Source organism: Phlebotomus papatasi, chromosome 2 (assembly GCF_024763615.1).
Source record: "Phlebotomus papatasi isolate M1 chromosome 2, Ppap_2.1, whole genome shotgun sequence".
NCBI classification, from domain to species: Eukaryota; Metazoa; Arthropoda; class Insecta; order Diptera; family Psychodidae; genus Phlebotomus; species Phlebotomus papatasi.
This window is the reverse complement of record NC_077223.1, coordinates 107328059-107353757: the sequence shown is the minus strand read 5'-3', so window position 1 is coordinate 107353757 and position 25699 is coordinate 107328059. Positions and strand designations below refer to the sequence as shown.

The 25699-nt window shown below is 33.3% G+C and overlaps 1 protein-coding gene across 1 annotated transcript in view; it reads right to left on the bottom strand.

Annotated features, from left to right (window-relative positions):
• The window catches only part of LOC129800666 (uncharacterized), a 169806-nt gene that overhangs the window by 61546 nt on the left and 82561 nt on the right, over positions 1 to 25699 (bottom strand). Inside the window, exon 7 of the mRNA XM_055845234.1 lies at positions 12573 to 12773. Coding sequence (XP_055701209.1) covers positions 12573 to 12773 — 201 coding nt within the window. The remainder of the gene's footprint in view (positions 1 to 12572; positions 12774 to 25699) is intronic.

The window sequence follows — 25699 nt, the reverse complement described above, 5'->3', positions numbered from 1 at the left end:
TGACCACCTTTTGTGACGCAACGGATAGAAAATTTCAAAACGTCATACGGAACGAGTTTAATATTTAGTTTAATAAGTTTATATGACCCACAAACCCTGAGATCTTCCGTGTAATTTGTCCTGAAGACCTAAAGAGCAGCATCTCAAATTTACGCGCAAATTCCCGTAGAAATTTGCCCTTCCTGACCTCTTCCAAGGCCTTTTCCACATCATCTTTTTCATAGAAGCGATGGTTTTTTTTCTCTGGACATTGTAGAACTCAAAAATAAAAACAAAAACACAAAATGAATGAGAAATTTAGGAAAGCTAAAGATGTTGCCGGAATAGACAACACTACCTCACCGGATAGACGCTCACAAAGTGTATATACTTTTTTTACGCGAAATACAGGATCCAGCTGGGAAATTTCACCCGAAATTTAAAGATTGATTCACTATTAACATAAACAGAAACAATCTTTAATGAAAACTAATCAATTTTCATGAAAAACACCGAAGGAAAACCCTTTGCACTTCACCACAAATCGTAAGACTGCTAGAAACATAATCGATCTGTCACATTTTTTGTAAGACTTTTTCCACACTGAGGTTTTACAACGCAATTTAAATTCAAATTATACCTAAAATTTAACGATCTTTGTGTTAATACATCCAAAAATGAATAAATATTTAAAAGCAAAATGAATTCATTGACTATTCGAAGATAACATACATAATTTTAATTAATTTATTTCCATGGCCGAAATTAGAAGCTGGCCGAAATATGGCACACTTCCCCTACATAGAAATTGTGGTAAAAAATTGTCACAAAAATCATTACACTGTCTCGCGATCATTTTAATTATTGTTTAAAATGTTATATTTCATTCATTGTGTATTCAAAATGTTTTGAAAAAATTGCAAATTGTAGAATAAGGGGCAAAAATGAGGAAAACCCATCCGAAACGTCGGCTTGAGAAATTAAAAGGAGAAAGGAGCCAAAGGTCAATACCGTGTTTCACTGTCCCTCATACTCAGTTTACTGGTCGAAAATTATCTAGCACTTAGATTTATTATTATTAATCGAGTCGAGTCATAAAAATATTTATAGGGTAAATGTGCCAAATTCCGGCATAATTGCATGAAAGTGCCAAAGTCTCAAGTTTGAAATGTAAATATTTTAATACAAATTGATTTTTTTATTACTTCTTCTTAAGAAGTGTTGCTTGGAACCTTGTAGACAGTTCATTGGCTTATTTTTTCTAATATCATTAGCAACACATTTTAAAATAAATAAAAATGAAGAAATAGCTTTGGTGGCCTATTTCGGCCACCTTCATTGTTAGAGTTCCTTGAACTTTGGGGATTTTTTCAATATCTTTTTTTGCATTGTTTAATCTCTGGAATATGCAAAAACTAAAAGTTTATGGAAATACAAGGAAGAAAAATGGTGGCCGGAATTGCGAGCTGGCCAAAATTTGGTACACTTACCCTATATGTCTTATACCCAGAAACGGGCCACAGTAATTATGTTGCTGCTAGGGTCTTGTTTGGGCGTGAAGTTGCAGAACCCACGAGAATCTCAGTGGTCCTCAGACTAAATGTTTAGCCCAGTTCCCGAAGGTCTCCAAATTCTATATAGCGAGCAATTTTATTGCTTCTTGAAAGCCTAATAGGTTAATTATCTTTAATAATCCAATTCTAAGTTAAATCTTTTCAAAAAATCGTGATTGATAAGGAATTAGAACAGTTAAGCCATATAGCTAAGCCTTAGGTCTGAACCCGTTTTTACGGAATGCTCATAAATCATAAATATAATCCACTAACAAGTTCGTTAAAGTTTGTAATTTTAACAAACATTGTTCGTAACATGATAATTTGACGAGCATTTTTTTTATAATTTTACAAACATTTGTTCGTAAACTTGTTCGTAAATGTTCGTAAACACACAAAAAATGTTCGTAAAATCTTGTCATTTATTCATAAAGTTTTGTTAAGCAAACAAAAATGTATGAACAATGTTTGTGAAATAGTACAAATTTTGACAAACTTTTTAGTAAGTCCCTTTTAAGTAAGTCCCCAGTAGGAATTCAAAAACTCTTACGAACTATAGTAAACAGGGTATAACATCAATTAACTCTAGCGGTTACACTGAGAGAAATCCGAAAAAGTTAAAATAACATTCCAGAAATGTTAATTTTCCTGCAGTATTGATCAAAAATCAGTGTAAATATTACCCTTTTTAGGTGTATTAGGGGTTAAAATTACCCTTTTTAATGTTAATTTTACCTTTAAAAAGTTGTAAAATTAACATTGAAAAATGTTGATATTTTTTTACACCTAAAAAGTGTTTAATTTATGTGGAAATAAAGGTAATCGCACCCTCTTTTTTTTCTCAGTGTAAGTACTGCGCCAATATTCTTTAGGCATTGGTATTTACAATTGTTATTTCTTTCTTTATATATTCCTAAAATAAAGTTTCCAAAACCAAAACATAACCCTAACCCTTATCCGACACTTCACAAGGCAATTCATACCTTTGATGTTACTTGAAGCTTTTGCATGTGTGAAAGTGATTCAACTTACGTTCGAATTTGTATATTTTATGAGGCATGAAAGGAATTTGGCTAAAATTTGCCGAAATAATCCAGCAATATTCCCTTCAGCATAAACCCAGAAAACGGCCTTTTGAAGGTCTGGGATAGCAGTTAAGTGGGTTAAGTGGAGCATAAGGGCTGAGGAAAAACTTACGAAACCTATCACAACAGTTATATCGAAGCATGACTCCTCTCTTCATCTTATTCCACCAAAATCGACACCTCAGTCTCGAGGGTCCCATAAATTTTGCCATGGTAAGGAGTCAGGTGTCCATAATCACGTCATAGTCATTTGCATAAAATTATGTTTTGAGGGTATGTGTTTATTTAGGTGGGAGCTATACTCGAAATTACGCTCGCGGGTAAACTGAGATGCACCTTGTGCCTTCGAAAGAAGCCTTCAATCCCTCCAACCCTGCCAAAAAGAAACTCCTCCTGGAATTCTCACGTGCTAAGGATGAAGAGATGGCAGTTGAGAACAGACTCAAGTTGCTTTTATTATCCCTGTTTCCCTCCCACAAATTTTCTCATCCAAGGGACGTGTCTTCGCAATACTTATACCATCTCTCCCCTTAAGCTTACATATTTTACGTTTTTGGAATGATGGAATTAAAAGACAGGCTTGGGAGAGCTTGTTGAAAGGTAAAGTTGCCTGCAAGATTCTCCATCATTCTCAAAGAAATGAACTACAAGACACCCTTCACATTAAACGTCAATCTGTGCCTCAGCCAGATTACTAAAAATAAATGGTTTACTTTATAAGTAACAAAGGGAATTTGAAATTGGGATACCACTAATTTTATACGCATCCACCGTGTCTCCCAGACACATTAATTAAACTTATCCCCTTGGAAATAAGTCAATTTACGGAGAAAATACCTACTATTAGGTTTCTTGTAATGCTAGAATTTACGCATGACTTTCCAGACTTTTTTTTTCGTCTGGGAAATGAAATTGGAGAAAAGAAAAGTTTCTTTTGTGATGTTTCCTAAAGGGATAATAATTCCACAAACGGATGGTTACTCTTGGAATTCATTGAAAGAGAGTGGTTACAGATCTGTCAAATAAAATCAACAAAGTATCACGTATATTTGACACCTATCATTGAAATTGATATTGATGTATTCCGTGGAAATCCACGGATTTTATTACAGATTTGTGTCAACTTTCACTTTAGGTGATAATAATTGCAGTTTAAATGGCTCAAAGAACTGTCATTTTCAATGGATATTCCGTCGTATATTTGACAGCAATTCATGTTTGCTTTAATTAAAATAACATGTCAATGTTGAAGATATCGAATATGTGACAGTTTTTAAATTACCAAACATTGCATAAATTTAACGAATTTGATTGGGATTAATTTATCATGACAGATTCGTGCTATTTTTCGTTTCAGTTTAAAGAATACAAAGACGCGTTAAGTGGTGAAATATTTAAATCAAAATTATAACCATTATGGGCCATTTCCATTGAAAAATTTCTCAAGAAATTTGTGAGAAAATTTTCAACTCCATATGAAAAAAATGCGGGTGCTTTTATGAGAAAAAGTTCAATTTAGTTGAACTTTTTCATATAAAAGCTTAAAAATAAAAATTGTGAACAGTTTTGCACACTGTTCCTATGGGGAACAGCGCCATTCTTTGAGTTTTCTTCTGGTACTTGCATGCCAATGAGGTGTCAGCTGAGTGAATTTCTATTAAAAAAAACTTGTCTTCATTTCACAATGAAGGTGTTTTTATGCCCAGCACACAATAACTTTTATTTGTAAACATGTTTTCAAATTTTCCTATGAGAATGAGAGAGATGACTAGATCTAGATCTCACTCACTCTCATTTAAATGTCAAAAACATGTTGAGTAAACAAAAGTTGTTGTGCGTTGGACATTAGATGAAATTCAAGTAAATTTTGGTTCTTTGATGGTGAAAATAGTTCGTGCAGTGAGAAAATGTCCCATTGTTGGGGATACGGTATGCCCAGAACACTGTTTTATGGGAAAGACAGGCAAAGTGTTAGAAGTGCGACGGAAAACAGTAACTTTGCTGTTTTAAAGTGGTAATCGATTTAATTACCCCTCATTATCTCTTCCCTGCTTCAATTTTCGTACCAAACAATTAAAGATATCCTTTAATAGTGATTTCATGAAGGCTTCGGTTGTTTTTACGCATTTTTACCCCAAAGCTAAATCAAAACAAACAAATGTCAACGAGTTGTTCATATTCAAAACTGGGCTTTTTGCGAGCTTTCATGTCAATTGGGAATTACAAAAATCTGAAATTTTTCTTAATGGAAATGGCCCATTACAGAATTTTATTGTTATCTTATGCTAAAACTTCATGTAATCAAAAAAGGGGGAGATGGGGTTATATTGACTTAGGGCTACATTGAAAGCCCTATTTTTAGCGTCCTTATAAAGGAAGCTGAACTCTTATGTAATGTAATTTGAATAGACAAAACAATTAAGTACCTAAATTAAATTATAACTAAACCTAACTTCCTGCGAAAAATTAACGTTTCCCATGTAGCCTTACCGTCTTCTAACGTTTAAAATAATGCCGGTTGCATTAGAGTTAAGTATCAGTCAATTTATATCAACAAATATATTTGAAAGAAGTATCCATATTAAAGGATTACGTTCGTGGATAGTCAACTATTTACCGTGTAGGAAGGGCTCATAATTTTGGACAGGGTGTTTATAAGCATTAATATTCCAAGTTTCAAGTGCGATATTTTCAATACTAATTGATTTGTTTTTGTCACTCTCTTTTCAGAAGGGTTGTTCAGAAATTTGGCAAGCTATTTATCATCTCATTTTTACTAAAATTAGTTTTAATACGTTTAAAAATGAATTGATATTCAGAGGTGAATTTGACCCTTAGTTTGGACAATTTGTTTGTAAGTTCGGACACTTTGGTTTGGACAGCTAATTCGCCTCAATTTCTCCATTTGTTTTCTAGTTGAAGAATCTATCTTACCAAGTCCTCTTCTTGTTCATGTAAGGGAACCGTAGAATGTCACAAGAAGTCCGGAAGCTTTCCACATCATTAACCCATTCAGTCAATGTACCAGAAATACTTGAAATATACTATGCATATTTTGGGATTAGTTTCCTACAGATTAATAGATGAATTTTTTTAAAAGAAAAAATTTTTATCCATTATGGGGGCGCGGGGATCCGCTCTCAAATACGTGTTTTAACGGTCACTGCATTTAAATTCTGTACATTAATTTATTACAAACTCTACTGCTTTAGATAGAGTAACTATCCAAGAAAATAAATTGGCAACTAGAATTCAAATCAGGAAAGAGGATGGAGGTCAATTTTAACAAATTCGACTGGATGTCGAATTTTCCGTCCGCCATTTTGAGCAAAAATTTTGCATGACTTTCCGCGAAGCGAGAAAAGAACAACAAAATGTATTTCCATCTCTGTCGGGCAATTTTTGCAAGTAATTGAAGGACTAAAGTAACCAAACATCCATTCCCGACAGAAATTTGAATATCAATTGCCCAGAAATAAATCATCTAAAATCACTCAATTTGCGTATGATGTATAATACCATGGTAAGGAATGGGTTAATTAAAGTGAGTTGGCTTCGGTACTCCAAGAACGCGCGGATTTGCGCATTCTCTGGCCTTTCCGAGAGTCTTTAACCGCTTTTCTCAATAAATCTTCATCATGGAGATGATGCTCCTTTATTTCTCCAGACATTTACACAACCTAGTCATCACAAAAGCTAAAATTTCACGAAATTTTGAGAGAAACACCTGTCCAAAAAATAATAAGTATCACTTCACTGGTGAGTCTCTTAGAAAATTGCCCATTTTTCACACAAAATTTAATTTACAAAGCAAATCTCCCTTCATGTCAAATGTACAAATCACTATAAACGTGAATCAACACAATATTCAATGAATATCCAATAATATCACTTAAAAAAGGCGAAGAAACATTGTTAGTACTTCACCACAGCTAAATAAAACTGAAGTAAACACGAAGTTCTGTCATATTTCTCGTAAGCAATTGCTCACACTGAATTTTCAACAAAGCAATTTCAACTCAAATCATATTCAAAATTTAACGAATTTTGTGTTAAAATCTTCCAAAGAGAACAAATATTTAGATAGAATTCATTATTCATCAAATATTGGAATAAAAATCTATCATTTTAATCAAATTATTTTTAGTGTCCAATTTTACCCTCAAAGTGTCCAAATTTAGAAACTGCTCAATCGGCTGTTTCTCAATCGGGCGAAAAATTTTGTTGACAATTTTCACATTTATGAAGCTAATTTGCTCAAATTTCCTGTAGTTTTTCCTATTTTATCGTGATCTTTATAATTGACCGCTTTTTGAGGAATTTACAAAGGCTTTGACGCCCAAATCCATCGATAAACCGGATGAAATTTCGCTCCAAATGCTCATTTGAGAGAGAGTCTACTGTACTAATCTCTCGACATGATTCATAATATGACAAAACGTATTTGACAGCTGTCAACAAAACATATAACTTTGCATATAATAGTGTTGCCAACTAAAAGAATTTACTTTGAAGATTTTCTATGCTACTGTCTCCTTTTGTTCGATTAAGGCCTCTGCACACTTAGGAGAAATTTCTTTAAAAAATACCTTTTTGAAGGAAATTTTGCCTATCCTTTTAGGCAGTAACGTCGATATTTTTTTAAAGGCAATTTTTGACGAAAATTTCTTTAAGTGTGTAGACACCATTACGTATCATAGAGGGTATTTGCACCGTTGCTTAAGATTGAGATTGAATTGTCTCAAAATTAAATTTTGGAGTCTCAATCTAATGCGGCAGTTTAAATGGCCTCAAAGAAACCGTTAAGATTGCCGTTTTAAATTGACACTGAATTGTCCCAAAATCCGTTTTTGGGACAATTCAATCTTACTCATCTTACTAATGCAGCGGTGTAAATGGTCTCATAGAGTTGAAGTACCTGACATCCACTAAAATAAAACAATAAGAACATAGTTCTAGTTTCCAAACAAACATTATTATTTTGATAAGGGATGCATATAACATAATTTAACCTACTTGAATTGCCTCTCTTCTCCTACAAAAGTTTCTTATTTTTAATTTTCCGTTTATTTAATTTTGAAAAAGTTTCCAGACGATGTCTTAAAATCCAGAATACCATTTTTTTGTAAAGTTTGCTAAATTATGTATTTATCTTTGAAACAAAATTCTTTCTAGGTCACTTTTTTGCAGAAATAACACGCCTCTTTGGCTGTCTCGGAATTGACTTTGAGAAATCTTTGAAGCTCTCTCACGACATTATGTTTAGTCAATTTTCTTCATCACTGATTAAGTACATACGCTTCAATATATTGACAACATGTCACAAATAGGGAGGAAAGTTTTCACCTTTTTTTTTACTTCTTTAAACTTCTGGCCTAAGGGAGAGATTGAGGATAAAAGGAGGACAAAGTGAAGTAGAAAAAAAGTCAACATTTCCACCTTCTGAACGTGACGTTTTTAGCGCAACGCGACAAACGATCATTAATTCAAAATTTGATGTATGAACTTCTAGCGTGTTGTTGGTTGGAAGTTTTCTGCTGTTTTGCGTCACTTTTTCTCATCTTTTACCACAAGTCTTTTGCACTACAATTTCCCTCCACATAAATGTTTCATTACATGGCTCTTTTGACTTTTAAGCATCGGAAATAATTATTGCACCCTAGGTGTTGTTCAGAATCACCTTTTCGTGGCTTTTTATCAGCACAGTGATAATGTTATTTTTTAAAAGACAGAATTTGTGCAAATTGTGAGAATTCTATTAAAATTCATGTTAAGAGAAGAAGCTTTATGAAAAAGCATCCAGCTGCTCAATTATGAAAGTAAATTGTGGTTAAATTGCGAAGCTGAAAAAGTTTTGGTTGTATTCTTGCATAATATACGACAAACATCTTCTGCACAAAAAAAAACACTTTGTATACACAATTTTAAAATGATTCTGAAAAGGTTCTTCTCAGAAGTATTTGAAATTATTATGGGAAGTTGAGAAAACATACAAGATTTTTGGGGAAATTTCTGGGAAAACTTTAATTTTGCCGCAAAGAGACAATAATTTAAGATGTATCTTGAAAGTTTATTGTGAGGTTTTATTTTATTATTTTGATAAATAGAATATTTGATTTAGGTATTGCATCTAGGTGTTAAAATCACAAAATATAGAATAAATGATCAAATAAAGCTTATGATTCTGATTCACTTGCAGAATTCAAAAAATAAATACTGACGCAGACGATTTCTGAAGCAGCAGAATTCTGATAGGAACACTGAGAGAAATCCGAAAAAGTTAAAATAACATTCCGGAAATGTTAATTTTACCCTGTAGTATTGATCCAAAATCGGTGTAAATATTATCATTTTTAGGTGTATTAGGGGTTAAAGGTACCCTTTTTCATTTTAATTTTATCCTTAATAAGGCGTAAAATTAACATTAAAAAATTTTGATATATTTTTACACCTAAAAAGTGTTAAATTTCTGAGGAAAAAATGTTAATCGTACCCTCTTTTTTTCTCAGTGAAGCAACTAATGATAGTTAGCAAATGTGTTTCAAAAAATTTTGAACTGCCAGAACTGCTCTACTGTCTCCTATGTCAAAATTTCTTGCTTTTCACCATCATCATCATTTTCAATCGCTTATTCTTGTTGGGGTCGCGGGCTCAGGACATTTAGGTTATCAGCCTATGCCTACCGATCTGCCACCATTTCAGGAAGGTGGTCACGGTCAATCCAAGGCGCTCCAAGGCAAGGTCGTGAATTTGGTTCAGTCACATTTTCTTGCATTTTAATAATTAAGTTTCATCAGTAATTAGGGGGAAATGGGGCACCTTTGAAACTGGGATTTTTCTCCCATGTTTCAGTGGAACTGAGCAGTATCATAATGTAATTTAGCTTCTCAATCTGTTTGTGCAGCTAAATTATATTACGATAAAGCTCAATTTTATTTAAAAATAGGTGAAAAATAGGAAAAATACTAATTTCAAAGGTGTCCCACTTCCCCCTACCTGAAGCAAACGATCAAGAGAGAGAAAGAGAGACAGATCAATTATTATTACGTACAGTGGCGATAAGAGAAATAGCACAGTTTCGAACACTGTAATATATGCTTTATTTTTCGGAAAATTATGCTTTTAAATGATGAAAGTAATTATAATAAATGAACATGTAGGGTCGGAGGAACGTCTGTTCGACAGGGAACCCCTATTGACACTTTTGTCAAAATGTTGAAAATTATTTGATGTATCTAGTAAAATATAAGTAATATAACGTTTTTTTCTGTAATATACCTTTTACTATAATCAGAGGTTCAAATTTCGTATCCCAAATGGTACAGAGCAGGGTGTCAATAGGTGCTGACACGAGTTCTTAAAGTGTCAATAGACGTTCCTTTCACCCTATATAGATATATTTTGAATATGAATAAAAAACCTGAAAGTTCTATCAAAAAATTTAGTACAATCAAAAAATTTTTGAAATGGCACATATTAAGAGGACAATATAAATAGCACACCCAATAAGAAGTGATAGTTTCGGCTTCTACTGCAAATAACAACTTACGAATTCTATTTGAAAATTAAATTTGGATTAATTAGTACTTAGTTAAGTAACTTTTTGAAAAAATGAGCGCTTGACAACGAAGGATGATTAAGGAAATCAGGATTTGACACTAATCTAATGTGATTTTATTTAATGTAGTGTGGATATCTACCGAAAACTATCTCAAATTAATCACATTCGAGAGATTTATCTTGTGGTTAATCCTCTCCTTTAAATTCAACAGGATTGAGGTCCTTAGACCATCTTGCCCATGCTAGAAAGTAAATTTTGTTCTGACTGAACCAGTTTTAAACTCTTGGCAGTGTGTTTGGGATCATTAGCTTGGTTAAAACTTAAAAAACCAAAAGCAAATTCTTTTCGATGTTGAAGTACATTTCTTGTCCAAAAATATCCTTGCAAACAAATTGGTTTATATTGCCTGATATTCCATATACAGACCATACGCCACTTCGCAAAAAGTATCCCCATACTATAAAATAACCACCGCTAAGTTTTACGTTCTTAGTTATGTATCAAGGACAAAATTCTTGTCTTTTAGGACATCTAATATTTTGTTATGTTATATCCTGCGATATTAAACAGGAATACATCTGTTCAAAGAATATTGTTCCAGAATTACAGGTCCTTCTGAATATGCCTTTTAACAAAAAACAAACAACGGGTATGGTTTCGCTTGGATACTAACTCTGTACATCTGTAAACACTTCTAAACCGGGTATTTTTATATAATTGGCTTTCAGTAATGCTCATATCAGTCACTTTTTCGAATTTTGTTCAATTTGTTCTTTTATTTTTGGCACGGCGACAAATAAACTCAGTTTTACTATAAAAATAATGGCAGAATCTTCTCTAGAAATCGTAATTATTTCTCGAAATTTCCGAGCTATTGCGTGATTTGTAAGTTTGATTATAAAAAAGTTATTGAATTGATCGTTATCTTCCTTAACCAATGTTATTTACAAAAAAAATTCTTAGTTATCCTAAACTCTTTTACGTAAAGCCTGGAAATCTGCACCAAAGGCTCTATTTACATGATGTTTCAATTCTCAAAATTTTATTTTACGAAAAATTTGTGGCATTAATGCCTATACGTGATCAACAATACAGAAATATAATGAAATTTAAAATAAAAGTAAATTTAAGGAAATATTTTCAGAGAAAATGAGAGTGTGCTATTTAAATTGGCCGCACGAATTATATCTAAACTCATAAAATGACAAAAACACTTGGTATTAACAAATACAAATAATAAATAATTATCATTTTTATTTATAATGGACATTATATTTTCTAAAAATTAAACATGATCAGGTGTAAAGATTTATATTGTATCTTAAAACATCAAAATAGAAAAATCTCTGAAGGTGTGCTATTTATCTTGTCGCCACTGTATGTTGAGGTGGTCCCAAAAACAAGCCCGGGTACCGCGACTGGTCAGTTTGGTGTACCTATGAAGGGCAATAAAGCTTCAGGTAGGGACGTTTTAATGACGTAGGCACGGTAAAAATAGATCACTCAGAGATCCTTATCCCGTATTCCAGATAATAGCACAGGATGTCATAGGAAAGCACAGAACCTCTTGCACCTTCAGAAAATATCGGAAAATCTCATGTGACCACCTTTATATTATGTTATGAACTTATTGTATAACCTATTAAGTATAACATAAAGTTATATTGGCTACAAGTCTCTTTTATGAGAAAGCCTAGTTCATCTATAAAATGTTGTGCCAAAATTATTATATTTATTGATATCGGGATATTTATTGCGTAATAAGGGTGAATTTTCAATGTGTTTGGATTGCAAAGCGAATAGGTAATATTATTAAGATTCTTATCTAAAACTCTCAACAAAATGAAAGCATCTTAAATTTCTAGGTTACCATCGAGGCAGTCAAAATTACATAAATTTTGTATTATCATTTTATCACTGTTTGGCAGACCAATAAAACCCAAACTATGTTTCAGCTTATGGATAGTTTATGGCAAATGGTTGAAATTATGATTGATGATAGTAATATAAAATATTTCAAATTTCATGACTATTTTAAATCGTTTTAGGCAAAAATTAAAGATAACTACAAGACCGTCTACAAACTACCCTTACCACCATTGCAATTATTATCCTGCAATATTTAATCCTTCAACTATTCAGCATTGCTGGTATTTCCCTTGAAAATTACCCAAAAGCTTTCCGCTCCGTTGAACCCTAATCAAACGAGTATGACTGAGAAACTGTACGAGAAATGTGCTGTCTGTTCCGTAATCTTGAGTATTTTGCACCAGTGATTTTATTTCTCAGCACTCAGGCCTTATTTCTCAGGAAAAAAGGAATGATTTGAGTGGAATAAGACCTATAAAAATTATCCCAAAAGAAGTACGTATAGTTAGGTGAGAAGAATCCTACCTTAACTTGCTGGTATTTGAATGTGAAAAAGGCAGCTGGAGGCAGAAATCCAATAATTGCGCAAGCCATCACAAGAATACTCGTTCTCATGGGCCAATTAAGTGCAGCTACACATGGTGAAGAATCCTTACAGGAATCACAGCCTTCAGCACATGGCAAACACTCAAAAGCCACACGATTTCTGTACATGGAGCTTTCACCCTGGAAGAGGAAAGCAAAAAAAAAATCATATAAATCAGCTTAATTAAAATACTTCCATTCACTTCGACCTCATTATCATTATCCACCGGAGCATGAATTAATACGTCATTAATACATTCCTTCCTTGCCCTTTCAAATAACCACTGGAACTCCTAATTAAGTCTATACCCAATATTTCCCAGATAAATACATTTTCTTTGGTGGATTCTTTGGTGGATTGTTAAAAGGGGTGGCAAAGCGTTCGAGCTTTGTAGAATGCTCGAAATCGTGATTATCTATATGCTTTATGATATTCTTTCAAGATGAATAAACTTATTCAGTGAGTGGCAGATAAGATAACATCGCATCGATAAGTCTCCAAAATCGCGATGATTGTGCGATCAGTCTCCAGGATCACATTGAACGCGCAATCAGTCTACAGCAATCCCCTGGCAAGTTGCCTAAAATTTGAAGCCACTTTCTCATACTTCGATTTAAATTTATATGGGAATTTTTTTGCACTCGCTACCGTTATGCTAAATATTTAAAAAGTGAGAAGTTTTTCCGTATTATAAGATACCATTCCGTATGGAGGGATAAATATACTAAATTTTTGTTCAAATAATTTTTTTCCTCGGAGCACTGTGAGCTGAGTCCGAGATCAATTTAGGAATTGGCTTCAAATAGCTCCATACAAGCGCCTGGCAAGTTGGCCTTTTTATATGGAGCTATTTGAAGCCAATTTCTAAATTGATCTCGGACTCAGCTCACAGTGCTCCGAGGAAAAAATTTATTTAAACAAAAATTTAGTATATTTATCCCTCCATACGGAAAAGTATCTTATAATGCGGAAAAACTTCTCACTTTTTTATTATTTAGTGTAACGGTCGCCAGTGCAAAAAAAATCCCATATAAATTTAAATCGAAGTATGAGAAAGTGACTTCAAATTTCAGGCAACTTGCCAGGGAGTTGGCTCCATATAAGGCCAACTTGCCAGGCGCTTGGTCTACAGTATCGCGCTGATCGAAACCCAAAGTGAACCGTGAGTGGCAGACTTGTTTACCCCCTAGTCACCGTAAATTTTTAATGATTCGATTATTTAGTCATCTTCCATTAAGTTCACTGGGCCACAACTGATTTAATAGATCAATGTATCTACTACGTAAAACCTGTTCAGAACTACGTATAAAAATGCAATGCAATAAAACATATTCACTAATTTATTGCTGGTTTATAAACTATTTAGAACAATTAAAATCGGTCTTGAATTCAAAGACCTTTCAAATGGATCCTTAGTTATCCAAATCGGTTAACAAATAGGTGCTCCAGGATATTTTTACCTATCGAACTTAAAAAAAAAAACATTATTGAAAATGATCATTTAGCGCTATTGCTCTCTAGATACTAAATATATCTTTTTGGATAATCGCTTAAAATTTGAAAAATGATTAACCCAAGTTGACATCTTTATCCCTAACTGTTTTGTCTCTAACTTTGGTAACAGCCCTGATGATATGGGTGATAGGGGTAAACGGACAACGCGCGTTAGGTTTTTTAAACCCGTATATTTGCAAAATTACTATAACACAACATCCACAGCGAGATTCTGGATGAAATTTTCATGGTGTCAATAAATAAATGAATTACATATCACACTATTCCCAAAGAGTTCGAGCAATAAATAGCAAGGAGCGAATAGGAAGACGAAGATAAATGAAGGACACTGGCTTATTAAATGGGAGAGCTATAGAGAAAAATTCCAATTTCGACTCGTATTTATTGGTTAAGCAGCCCCGAGGTATTATGGGGCCAAAAAATCCGAATAGATGCGACTTTGTAAGGTAAAAATTTGCCCATAAGTCTAATTACGCGACGAATGGGAGACATAGCAGAAACAACCATAATCCGGCAGATAAAAGAGCAGCATAGCAATTTCACTGTCTGAGAATCTAAGAACCATTCCCCCTTTGATTTGCTTCAGATCGAACAAAAGGTTAATCAAATGATCATAAATAAATGCTTAGGGGGGCATCACTCTAGCAATATCCATTTGTCTTCTTGTCAGAAGCTGCTGCTGGATGTTTACTCGTTTTTTTTCTATAGTCTTAATAGACAGAAAAATTGCGATAAGGACTTCGGACGTTTTTATTTTGCCGTAAATACAAAACTTTATTTATTCTTTGTAATAAAAGTTGTGGAAATTAAAATCATTTGGTCACTGAATCATTGGCAAGTTTTATCTAAACAGTAATATGCAAATATTTTATGTCCGGTGTAATGTTCACGGCGAAAATAGAGCGTACATAGGCACGAAAAATTTTACGAAGGTGAACAAAACCGGGGCAGCTCTTTGGATTTTCAGGGATTTTGCGAGGTGGAATTATGAACCTAATACGTAAGACTTTTTTCAGCATAGTAGTATAATTGATTTGGCTTGTGTGACTTTTGGTGGAGAAATCTCAAATCTTGGACATCGTTTTTTGCACGAAGCTGCATTGCCCTATTTAGTGTAAAAAAAACACTCAGAAAATTTATAAAACGTTACAGACATTTAGGTTAGTTAAGGAATTTCATTATGATTTCGGTGAAATTTTTAAAATTATGATGTCGCAATTTTGTCAAATATTTTATTAAAGTTTAAACTAATAGTCAAAAATTTATAAACATACTTTCTCAAAATATTTTTAGTAATCACCTCATGAATAAAACTTTGAAGTTTGTACTATAAAAATTCGTATTCCGACACAAATTGCACTTTCTCAGTGATATTAAATAAATGATACAACTTTTACGATAAGATTGAAGAAATTATAGTAAACAATGAGAATTTGATAAATATTTTTAAAAAATAAATAAAACCATTTTGTAGATTCAACAAACTTATTATTTTTGTGATTGAAACCTTGTAGGGCGAGATTCCTACGCAAACTTCTTCCAAAGGATTGTCCATCTGAATAAATAAGATCCCACTCAAGTGAATTTTAATATCCCAGAAAGTCCACCCACTCAATTTTCCCATCAAATGATTTGTGAAGGGAAATATTGAGATGATTTTGCGTGCAACCTTTTACCCAAAAAAAAGCCTGGTAGAAGCCATTCTATTGATTTCACATTAAGGGAACACGATCAAACCGAAAACTTTCAAATTGACTTAATGCTTCCGTATCTTCTAAGTGATGGGATATTAAAAAAATGTCAAGAAATTCAGAGTCTATGGATGGAATTTGCATATAAAATGATCGTTAGCGTTATTCAAAGACAGGGAGAAATATTTACGCAATTTATTGCTGGGAATTGTAGTTTTATTGAGCAGTGAAACTTTCTTGTAAATTTCGATTCTTACATTGGGATTTTATTAAGAAGGGCGGTCGAATGGAAAGACCGACAAAAGGGACGTTTGGCAAGTACAGCAAATCCTTAACAAAAAAATCGTAAAGCAAGAAAAAAGAGATGTTGTTGGAAGAAAAAAAAAAGAGTTACAAGTGTCATTCATATGTTTTACGCATGTTTTTTTTCTTTACCATATTACAGAACAATTCGTGGGAACTTTGGAAGTTCGCGATGTTTGCGATTGTTTGTCAGACTTCTTTTGCCGTCACTTTTACCAGCTCCACAAGGGCTCAACTTCCAACTTCCACCGCAGATGAATGTAAAAGATCCACCTAAAGCTTCTCCATATACTAAAATTCCTCATTCTCCTTTATTCGGAGATTTTTTCTTTCGCATTTCCCGTGCGAAGCCCCTTGTTGCCAACACAATTGCAAACTTTTCTCTTTTCAAATTCAAACGTGACATTGACAAACATAGCGGAAAAAGTTGAAGTAATTTTTTCCACTGACTCAGAGATGTATGCTCTTCATTGCTCGTACTCCATGGAGATAGTGGTCTATAATCCAATTTAAGTTTTCCATATTCGGGAAAGCTATGATTTTTTACTTATAATACTCTAGGGATTCTTATTTTAAATTTATTGGGGTCTTGGTTAAAATTCCGAAAGCAAAAAACCTAAACTTGTAAGATTATAGCTACTCCTACGACTGAAGAAATTATTCCAACATCAACCTCCGCATAATTTCGTCCCTTTAACGATTTTGACCATTCGAGATTTTGGATTCCACGATGTTGGTATTTACGATTTTGATTTTGGGATCTTGGCTTTCAGAATTGCAGCATTTTCGGGTTATTGGCGTTCGATACTTTGACTACCGGAATTTTGATTTTCGACAATATTGATTTCAGGATCTTGGTTTTCGGAATCTTGACTTTTCGAAATCTTGTAGTCCTCTCGGGATTTTGCCGTTCGGGCTTTTTGACTGTCAGGATCTTGGCTTTGAAGATTGTGGGCCTTTCGGAAGCCTGGTGCTCAGGATCTTGGCTTTCAAAATTTCAGATCTTGGAATTTTGTCTTTTAGGATTGTGGTCCCTTCGTGATTTTCACTTTAGCGATTTTGGCGTAGGGTGAAAGGAACGTCTATTGACACTTTAAGAACTCGTGTCAGCACCTATTGACACCCTACTTTGTACCATTTGGGATATTAAATTTGAACATCTATGTTTATAGTAAAAGGTATATTACAGAAAAAACGTTGTATTACTTATATTTTACTAGATACATTAAATAATTTTCAATATTTTGGCAAAAGTGTCAATAGGGGTTCCCTGTCGAACAGACGTTCCTCCGACCCTACAAGTTTTTAGGATTTTGGGGCTTGGGATTTGACTTTCAGGATTTTGGCTTTCGATATTACAGATTTGGGGATTTCGTTTCCGAGATTTTGGGTTTTGGGACCTTGGTTTAATACACCAGTGTATTACGTCGGCGTATTATATAGCTATAAATAGACCCTTTTAGAATTACGGCTCTTTTGGGATTTTTCTAATTGAGATTTTGACTTCCGGGAACTTGGCTTTCAGAATTTTGGACTACTGGATTTTGGTTTTTGGATTTTTGGCTTTCGAGGTTTGAATTTAGAATTTTGGTTTACGATATTTTGGATTCTATATTTTTGACATTTGGGATCTTGGATTTTGTCCTCTTGACATTTGGGATTGCGACCTTTTCCGGTTATTGGCGTTCGATACTATGACTTTCAGGATTTTTCGTTCTGAAATTACTGATTTTGAGAACATGGTTTCCGATATTTCGATTTTGGGATCTTGGCTTTCAAGTTTGTGTAACCCTTTCGTGATTTTGATTATCGGGATTTTGATTTCCAGAATCTTGGCTTTTGGAATTTTTAGCATACAGAATTTTGTCGTTTTGGATTTCGGTTTTGGGGACCTGGCCTTTCGGAATCTTGGCCCTTTCAGGTTTTGGGCTTCCGGAATTTCGGCTTTTGGGATGAGGATCTTGACTTTTGGAACTATGACGTTCGAGATGTTGGCTTTCGGGATTTTGGCTTTTAGTATCTAGCCTGTTATCCATTTTAGTGTTATGTAATATTTTGGAAAATTGACGAAAAACTTTTTGTATGGCTGTTATCCGAATTAAAACTCGAATCATAATTAATAATATTACACAACATCTATAAAATGGCATTATCATGCTGTCTTTGTTTTTAATGTTATTTGGAAGTTGCTTAGATAAACTTTTCGTCCATATAGGGCTCTGTGAGGTAATTTAGAATCGGACTTAAGTTACAAATTCTAAATTTCTCTACTATTTTAAATTATCAAAATTAGGACGAAGTACTCTTGAGTGCAGGATTTGTACTTCTTCATGGTCTTTTTATTTCACTTAGCCCATCTGAAACAGTCAAGGAATCTCAAAATTCTTATTAAGATCTGATTCCGAATTACCCCATTACACCCTACCCAAAATAATCAAAAGCTGACTCATGTTAACAAAACCTTGTCAATTGTAGGAATAACATGGTTCATATCAAGAATGAGTCTTCTCTTAAAAAACTTGAATCTTTTCTGAATGAAACCTTAAAAGCCCCTACAGAACATATTTCTTAACCGATCGATACAAAGTCCGGTTTAATTTGAAAAGTCTTCAAATTTCGGACAGTTTTGGTTTGATTATGAAACTCTCATGAATTGGTTTAGAATAGAATTTAATAAAATTGCTTAATAGAAGAGTTATGCTAAAAGAAAGCTTCGGTAACATAGAAAACTTCTGTAAGTCTCAGTATTAAACGCTTTAGCATTGGAGACAACTTTTTAGGACATAGAATTGAAGTCACGAGCTCGAGCACTTTGCAGAGCTGCGATATATTGCTACCCCTTTTTGTACATATTTATTTTTTCCATGAGTACCCCAGTGTATGATAGTTATGTTAACTGGGCAGAGTATATTTATTTTCTTCACAAACCGGATACTTTTATTTGATTATTTTGTTGCACGATATGCTTCTGAGAGAGGCTCGGAAAAAAATCCAACCGTAGTCCCTTTTATAGCAATCTCTAGCTTTTATGTATTAATTAGCAGCATGAAAAGGTGTTGGATGACGAAGAGACTTTTTTAATATGTATTTTGTTTGTTTCCAGAAAAAAAAATATTTAAATACAAACGAAATACCCTACAAATTGGAGAAAAAATTATGCAGAGCTTAATGCGAATTTTTCTGAGTTTTTATGCTGCCCTTGGGACGGTGTAAATTTTAATAAACTTTGTGAGTCGTCCATTTCAAGGATTAATTATTCTCTTACAGAGTCGTCTGATTTTTTTTAATTTGTTTCAGAATTGTTGGTAAATTGAGAACAAAAGCAAAAATATCAAATATTCTCTTTTCAATTGAAATGTATATTCAAAACTTTTCAACATTTGATGTTCCCTGACTCAATACATCCCGATCGGAATAATCTTTTTAGAATAATGGATTCAAAATACAAAATAATATTCAAAGAACGATTACAAAAGGTAATTTGAGCCTTTGAATATTTAATGTCTTGGTAGGTATACTTAAAAAAATGAGCGTATATTTTTTATTAAGCTCCACCTCAAAAATTAGACCACGCCCCTACTTCAGTGAGGTTAATAAGGTTTTGATTTTTCTTTATTTCAAATGTATGATTAAAAAAACAACATTAAAATCATTAAAGTAGATCTGAAAATACGCTAAAGTAAACTCAGAACATAAATTCAATTGTCGGCGTGGATTATATAACCTACATCTATATAATAAAAGAACACGCCCCACATATTATTGTTCTCGGTAACTTCAGCTAAAATAAAAAAAAAATACAGATTGAAAATAAAGAAAATTAATATACAAAAATGTAATAAAAATAATTTTCTTAAAATAAATCGATATGTTTGATTTCCAAATAACGTACTAAATAGACTTCGCCCGGTAGTACAGGAAGCATTACAGTGCTAACAAAAATACTGGATTATCAATTCAATCTCATTACTGTTTAGATAATTTAGTACATTAAAACAGCCACACCCTCAATCAATTTTTGAGGTTTTTCTTTTAAATTTTTCGTGGTACTTTAAATATTCGTGCTCATTCGCGACCTTTAGCATTCTTTTCTCGTAAAAATAAATATTTAATTTAAAATTTGAAATAGATAAATAAATGGGGTGAAGCAATGCACAGTAATAGGTGTGGTTGCCACAGAGGCGTGGCCAAATAAATTCTTTCCATTTATTCTTTAATTTTTTTTCTCTTCGGTTCCTCTTTGTACAAGTATGACAAGCTTTTTCTTTGGTGTAGTATGATAATGTAGTGGTAAGGGATTTCTTTGGCAAGAAAAGTCGAAGAGGCGTGGCTTATTTCTTCAAAGAAAATCAAGGGGCGTTGATCTCGAAATAAGCCTCGAAAAGATTTAGAAGAAAATTGAAAGCGGTTCAGAATCGACTAAGAAAACCTTTCTTAAGTGACGGACGTTCAAGAAGCGTGTAAGACCTTGTGAAAGATTAAAAAAGATGGCCTAATCCTATGACTCCATTAGCAAAGAGCAAAAATAAAAAAGGGCTTAAAACATAAGTCTAATAAGTAATATTTAATGCATTTTTTCACACTGCAAGTGTCTTTTCGAAAAAAAAAAACAACTATTTCAAGTTATAGAGGCTTTATCAGGGTTAATATTTACTGTGAAAATCTTTTGCTTGAAAGGGGTCGTTTTTCACAAATTTTCACAAAACAAAATTCACGAAGATTATTACATTTGCAGCTCAGGAAAATTGAACCTTGCAGCTTCGTAAGAACATCTGTCAAAATTATTCGCCACCGACTTTGAGTATTCTACACTGTTTTATGTCATACTGTGCACACCGCTCTGGAATATTATTAGTATGGAATATTTTACTTTAAATTGGTGGCTTTTCATTTACGAACTCAGTTATGTCCGAAATATGTTCTGTAAGTCCTAATGGAGGTGTGTGAGAAAATTCGAGGATTACAATGGGTGTGATTATGAGAATCAAGCACTCAACTGGTTATCAGAATGCCGTGCAAAACTGGTTTTCCAAGTGTCAACAAAACATCTATTAGTAAAATAGCATAAAATTGATTTTTATGCATAATATCTCCTGAAAACAGTGAAAAGAAGTAGATGAAAATTCAAGCTAGGCAGTGACGTGCTAATTTTTTGTGTCCGGTGCAATGTTTCCGGGGAAATGAGGCCTACATAGGTAAGAAAAATATTGTACGAAGCTGAGCAGACCAGGGCAGCTTCGTAAAAATCGCCACTAAATTTTCATTTTCAACAGGTTCGAACCCGCTTTAGATCACCAGAAATTTCTGAGTATCAAAGTGAGGATTGCTCCTAATGGGCTCATTTTGAAACAGGGCATTTATAAAAATAAATTTATATTCTTAATACAAATTTTGTTGAGGGGCGTGTCTTATTTTTAATAGGCGGTACCTTACGTTTTACGCCGAAAACTCTATAAATCGTTAAAATTTAATTTAGTGATGTTACATCATTCTTAAAAGTATCATATTGAAAATATAAAAAGTGACTTTATTTGAAAACAATTACTAAAAGGAGTGTGGCCTAAAATAATTTTTGGTAAAATTGCCTTAGACAGTTACATATTACCTCTCCACATTGTTTAAAGAGAAAAATTTTTGTTTTCAAATCACTGATACTGAGATTTCCTTAAAATTAATAATACCAGTAAAGAAGTCTATTATAAACGTCTTTCTTTCCCCTCCCTGTTCATTATTGTATACCCATTTTCCCATTCCAAATCTCTCTGTGTAAAACAATTTGAATAATGTATTTTTTGTGCTTTTTTGTGCTTTTTTGTGCTTTTTTTGCGGGGTGAATTGGTGAGGAAATGAAGAGGTCTTGCGACTGACTTCCTTTTCAGCAGCACCCAGCACTTTGGAATAGATTTATGCAAAATGGAAGTCTGGCAAAGAGAAAATTAGGTATCAAGTATATGAGGCTTATTGTTCACCCCAAAAAAAAAGCTGTATAAACGTGCAAACAGTAAAATATTGTTGCGAGAAGAAGCACAATTTATCCACCTAGAATAAACATTACAAATTGCAAAACATTCATTCTTCCACGGGAATGAACCTTTTCCTCTGCATGGCACTTTGCTTGTACACTGGTATTTTGTTGTGTAAACTAAAGTACGAGCATCCCTTAATTATGTTTCATCTAAGAGTTATGTACTAATTGTTGGGTAAAAGAAAATTGAAGACTCTGCATCTGGCATTCACAATGGTGACAAGAGATTTGATGGCAGAATCCATTAGTGAGTGAGTTTTTGTCCCCCCAAAAGAACTTTGCTCTTCATAAACTTTTCAGATGAAGGTGCTTTTGTAGGGTGAGAGAAAAGAAAGGCAAAAAGAGCTCAAAATTTCCAGATAAAGTTGCACTTTTGCGCAAACTAACAGTTTGCGGGTGATATAAACTTTCCTCTCTCTTTTGCTTATTGATAAATGGCCCAGACGAAAATTGCTGAATGAAATTCTTCCAAGAAAATGAGTCCAAGGCGACAGACAGGAAAAGTTTTATCCCAGGGATGCGGACAAACTCCAATTTTAGCATCCATTAGTGTGCCTATTGCCGCCAAGTCAATTTAGTGTGTTTTACTAGCTCATTACTAATTAAAATTATTATATTTCCCACAAACTTTCCACCCCACAAAATACCCAGATGTAGTACTATTATCCCATAGGGATCGCTTAAATGGAAGTAATTTAGAAAACCCACCCCATCATCAAAGGCGCGTGATGGAATACCTCGCTTAGTGGTTCGTTGGTTAGATAAAATGTCCCTGTCGTTTGCCATTATCCCCCTAACTGTGTCTCGACTAAAATAGCGTGGCTGGAAAATTTTCTATTTTATAACAAAATATTTTAAATTTATGAACTAATGGCGCTGGCACACCTTTTCAATTAAGTGAAATTCAATCAATTGAAATTTTACCTCTCACTCTTTTAAACTGAAATCAGATATAGTTGTCTCTTTCTGCCAAATGAAATTTAAAATTGAAATTTAAAATTGAAATTTAAAATGAAATTGAAATTTTAATTTCCATTTGATAGAAAGAGACAGTTATATCTGATTTCAATTTGAAAGAGTAAGAGAGGTAAAATTTCAATCGATTGAATTTCACTAAATTGAAAAGGTATGCCAGCACTATAAGAATTTGATAAAAATTGAAACAAAAAAAGTAAATTAAAATTCCTGACGAATTAATGAGATAGAGGAGAAAATGACGTAGAGTAGTCCCCTCCCCGTATTACTATTTCCCTATTCAGTTCCAATTTAAGTAAATTAGTGCTTTCTTCAATTATATTTTTGAATTAAAATACAAAATTCAGTTCTATTTTCAATCCACATAGATGGAAAAGTGTCCCAGGCTTTGCGGAATGCTCGAACTCGTGACTTAAGAACTTTAGCATTTGTTACTGTTTTCCGATTCACAACTGATTCGAATAACCGATTCATAAATATCTTAAAAGATCTCACAAAATAGTTTCAATTTTTTATCGGTTCATAACACGGTCATTACCGTTTCACGAACGATTTGAACCGATATAAATCACTCAAAATATCCTTAAACACCATACACTGAGAAAAAAAAAGAGGGTGCGATTAACTTTTTTTTCTCGTAACTTTAACACTTTTTAGATGTAAAAATATCAACATTTTTTAATGTTAATTTTACACCTTTTTAAGTGTAATATTAACATGAAATAAAAGTTAAAATAACATTCCGGAATGTTTATTTTACCTTGCAGTATTGATCCGAAATCGGCGTAAATATTATTCCTTTTAGGTGTATTATGGGTTAAAGTTACCATTTTTCATGTTAATTTTACACTTAAAAAGGTGTAAAATTAACATTAAAAAATGTTAACATAGTTTTACACCTAAAAGTTACGAGAAAAAAAGTTAATCGCACCCTCTTTTTTTTCTCAGTGTAGAATGGAGCCTTGAGCTACAAGGACTTTAAGAGAAACCAAGCAAATTACACATTTGTCCACCAGACCTGACAGTTTGGGAGCGATACGTAAGATTATGAAGCAATAACTTCACTGACACATGAGAGTAGCCAAATATGTTTTTCAATTTGTGGTACCAAAAGTTATGTGAAAGGCTGTCAAAGGCCTTCAAGAAGTCCAAAAGAATCAGGACACCTAACAGGGACTCATCTAACGCATGTGTCAGATCATGCCGGACTCTCAAAAGGGCTGTCGCGGTGAAAATGAGAACAGTCGTGGCGAATCATATTATCTATGTATTTTTCGATGGCAATTTCTAAAATTCAATTCGGCATTAACCCTTTAAGGACGAGAAGGTCAAAAATTGTGGGTCGAAAAAATTATTTTTCCTGACTTTTTAGAGCAAAACACAACTTTAGAAGGCCGTAGGAAAAATTTCATTTTTGGGTCACCGGTGACTCAATCGTCCTTAAACGGTTAATTTACAGTGATAATCCTGATCAGGGGCATGACGTTTCCTATGTTTCCCATATGTTTCTAACGTGCCGAAAAATCTTTTGAGTTCATTACCTGTTTTCTGTCATTGTAGAATGAATTAGCAAATAATACAAATACAAAATATAAGCCAATTTAATAACGAAAAGGCAACCGAAAACCCCAAATTGGCTACCTTCGTAGTTTTGGAGACATCTCGTGAAATGTGTACGAAAACAGGAAAAAAATTACTCTAAAACTGGTCGCATTTTGCAGAGCTAATGTCACCCCCCTGATCCTGATGCAAATAAAATTAAAAACAATTTTCATTACAATTTCTTTTGCTGTGTACAGTCACATTTCAAGGTATTTTCTTGGTAGCATTTTCTCTCAATCAAAACTTCAGCAGAATGAATTTTTCCATTTCCCTGAAAGCTCTCTTCAATTGCAATTTAAGTGAAAATCCCGGTGAATGTTCAAATGTTTACTTGTTCGATATTGCAATAGAGATACATGTTCGATTTATTGCAGCATCTCCTTTTGACTGCAGGTGATCTCCAGCACATTCTCACAAATTCAATTGAAGAAAATTCTACTTAAGATTATCTGAAATTGCCCGGTGAAAGAGGACAAAGAATTATGAAAGGAATTCCGAAAGTTTTCTCGCAAAAATTTTTATTCGTTTTTTGATCTTTTTGTAGAAAGTTTCAAAAGTCAAATTCGTTAGTGAGGATTTCATTGTAGATGTTTTTTTTGCTTTAGGATTGCGAGCTGCCTAATAAAATCAAGAGATTCAGTTGAGAGAATTTAAATTTTCTTAAACTATTTAAGCAAATAGGAAGATGATATGATTAAAATTCTGTATATCAGGTATATCATTTCTAGAGACTGTGAAGTGTTAAATAAAAACCATAGATTTGGCACTACTTGAACTACATACACTATTTGAAGAAAAATCCTATTTTTTAATAAATTCTTACTCGAGAAATTGTTTATTTTTAACCTCCCACTTGAAGTCCAGGTTAAGGCTAATTCCCTTCTGACGATCCTATTTAAGAAATGCAGAAATAAAATTGTCACGCTTCACAATGAATATTTAATTTTAGCAAATT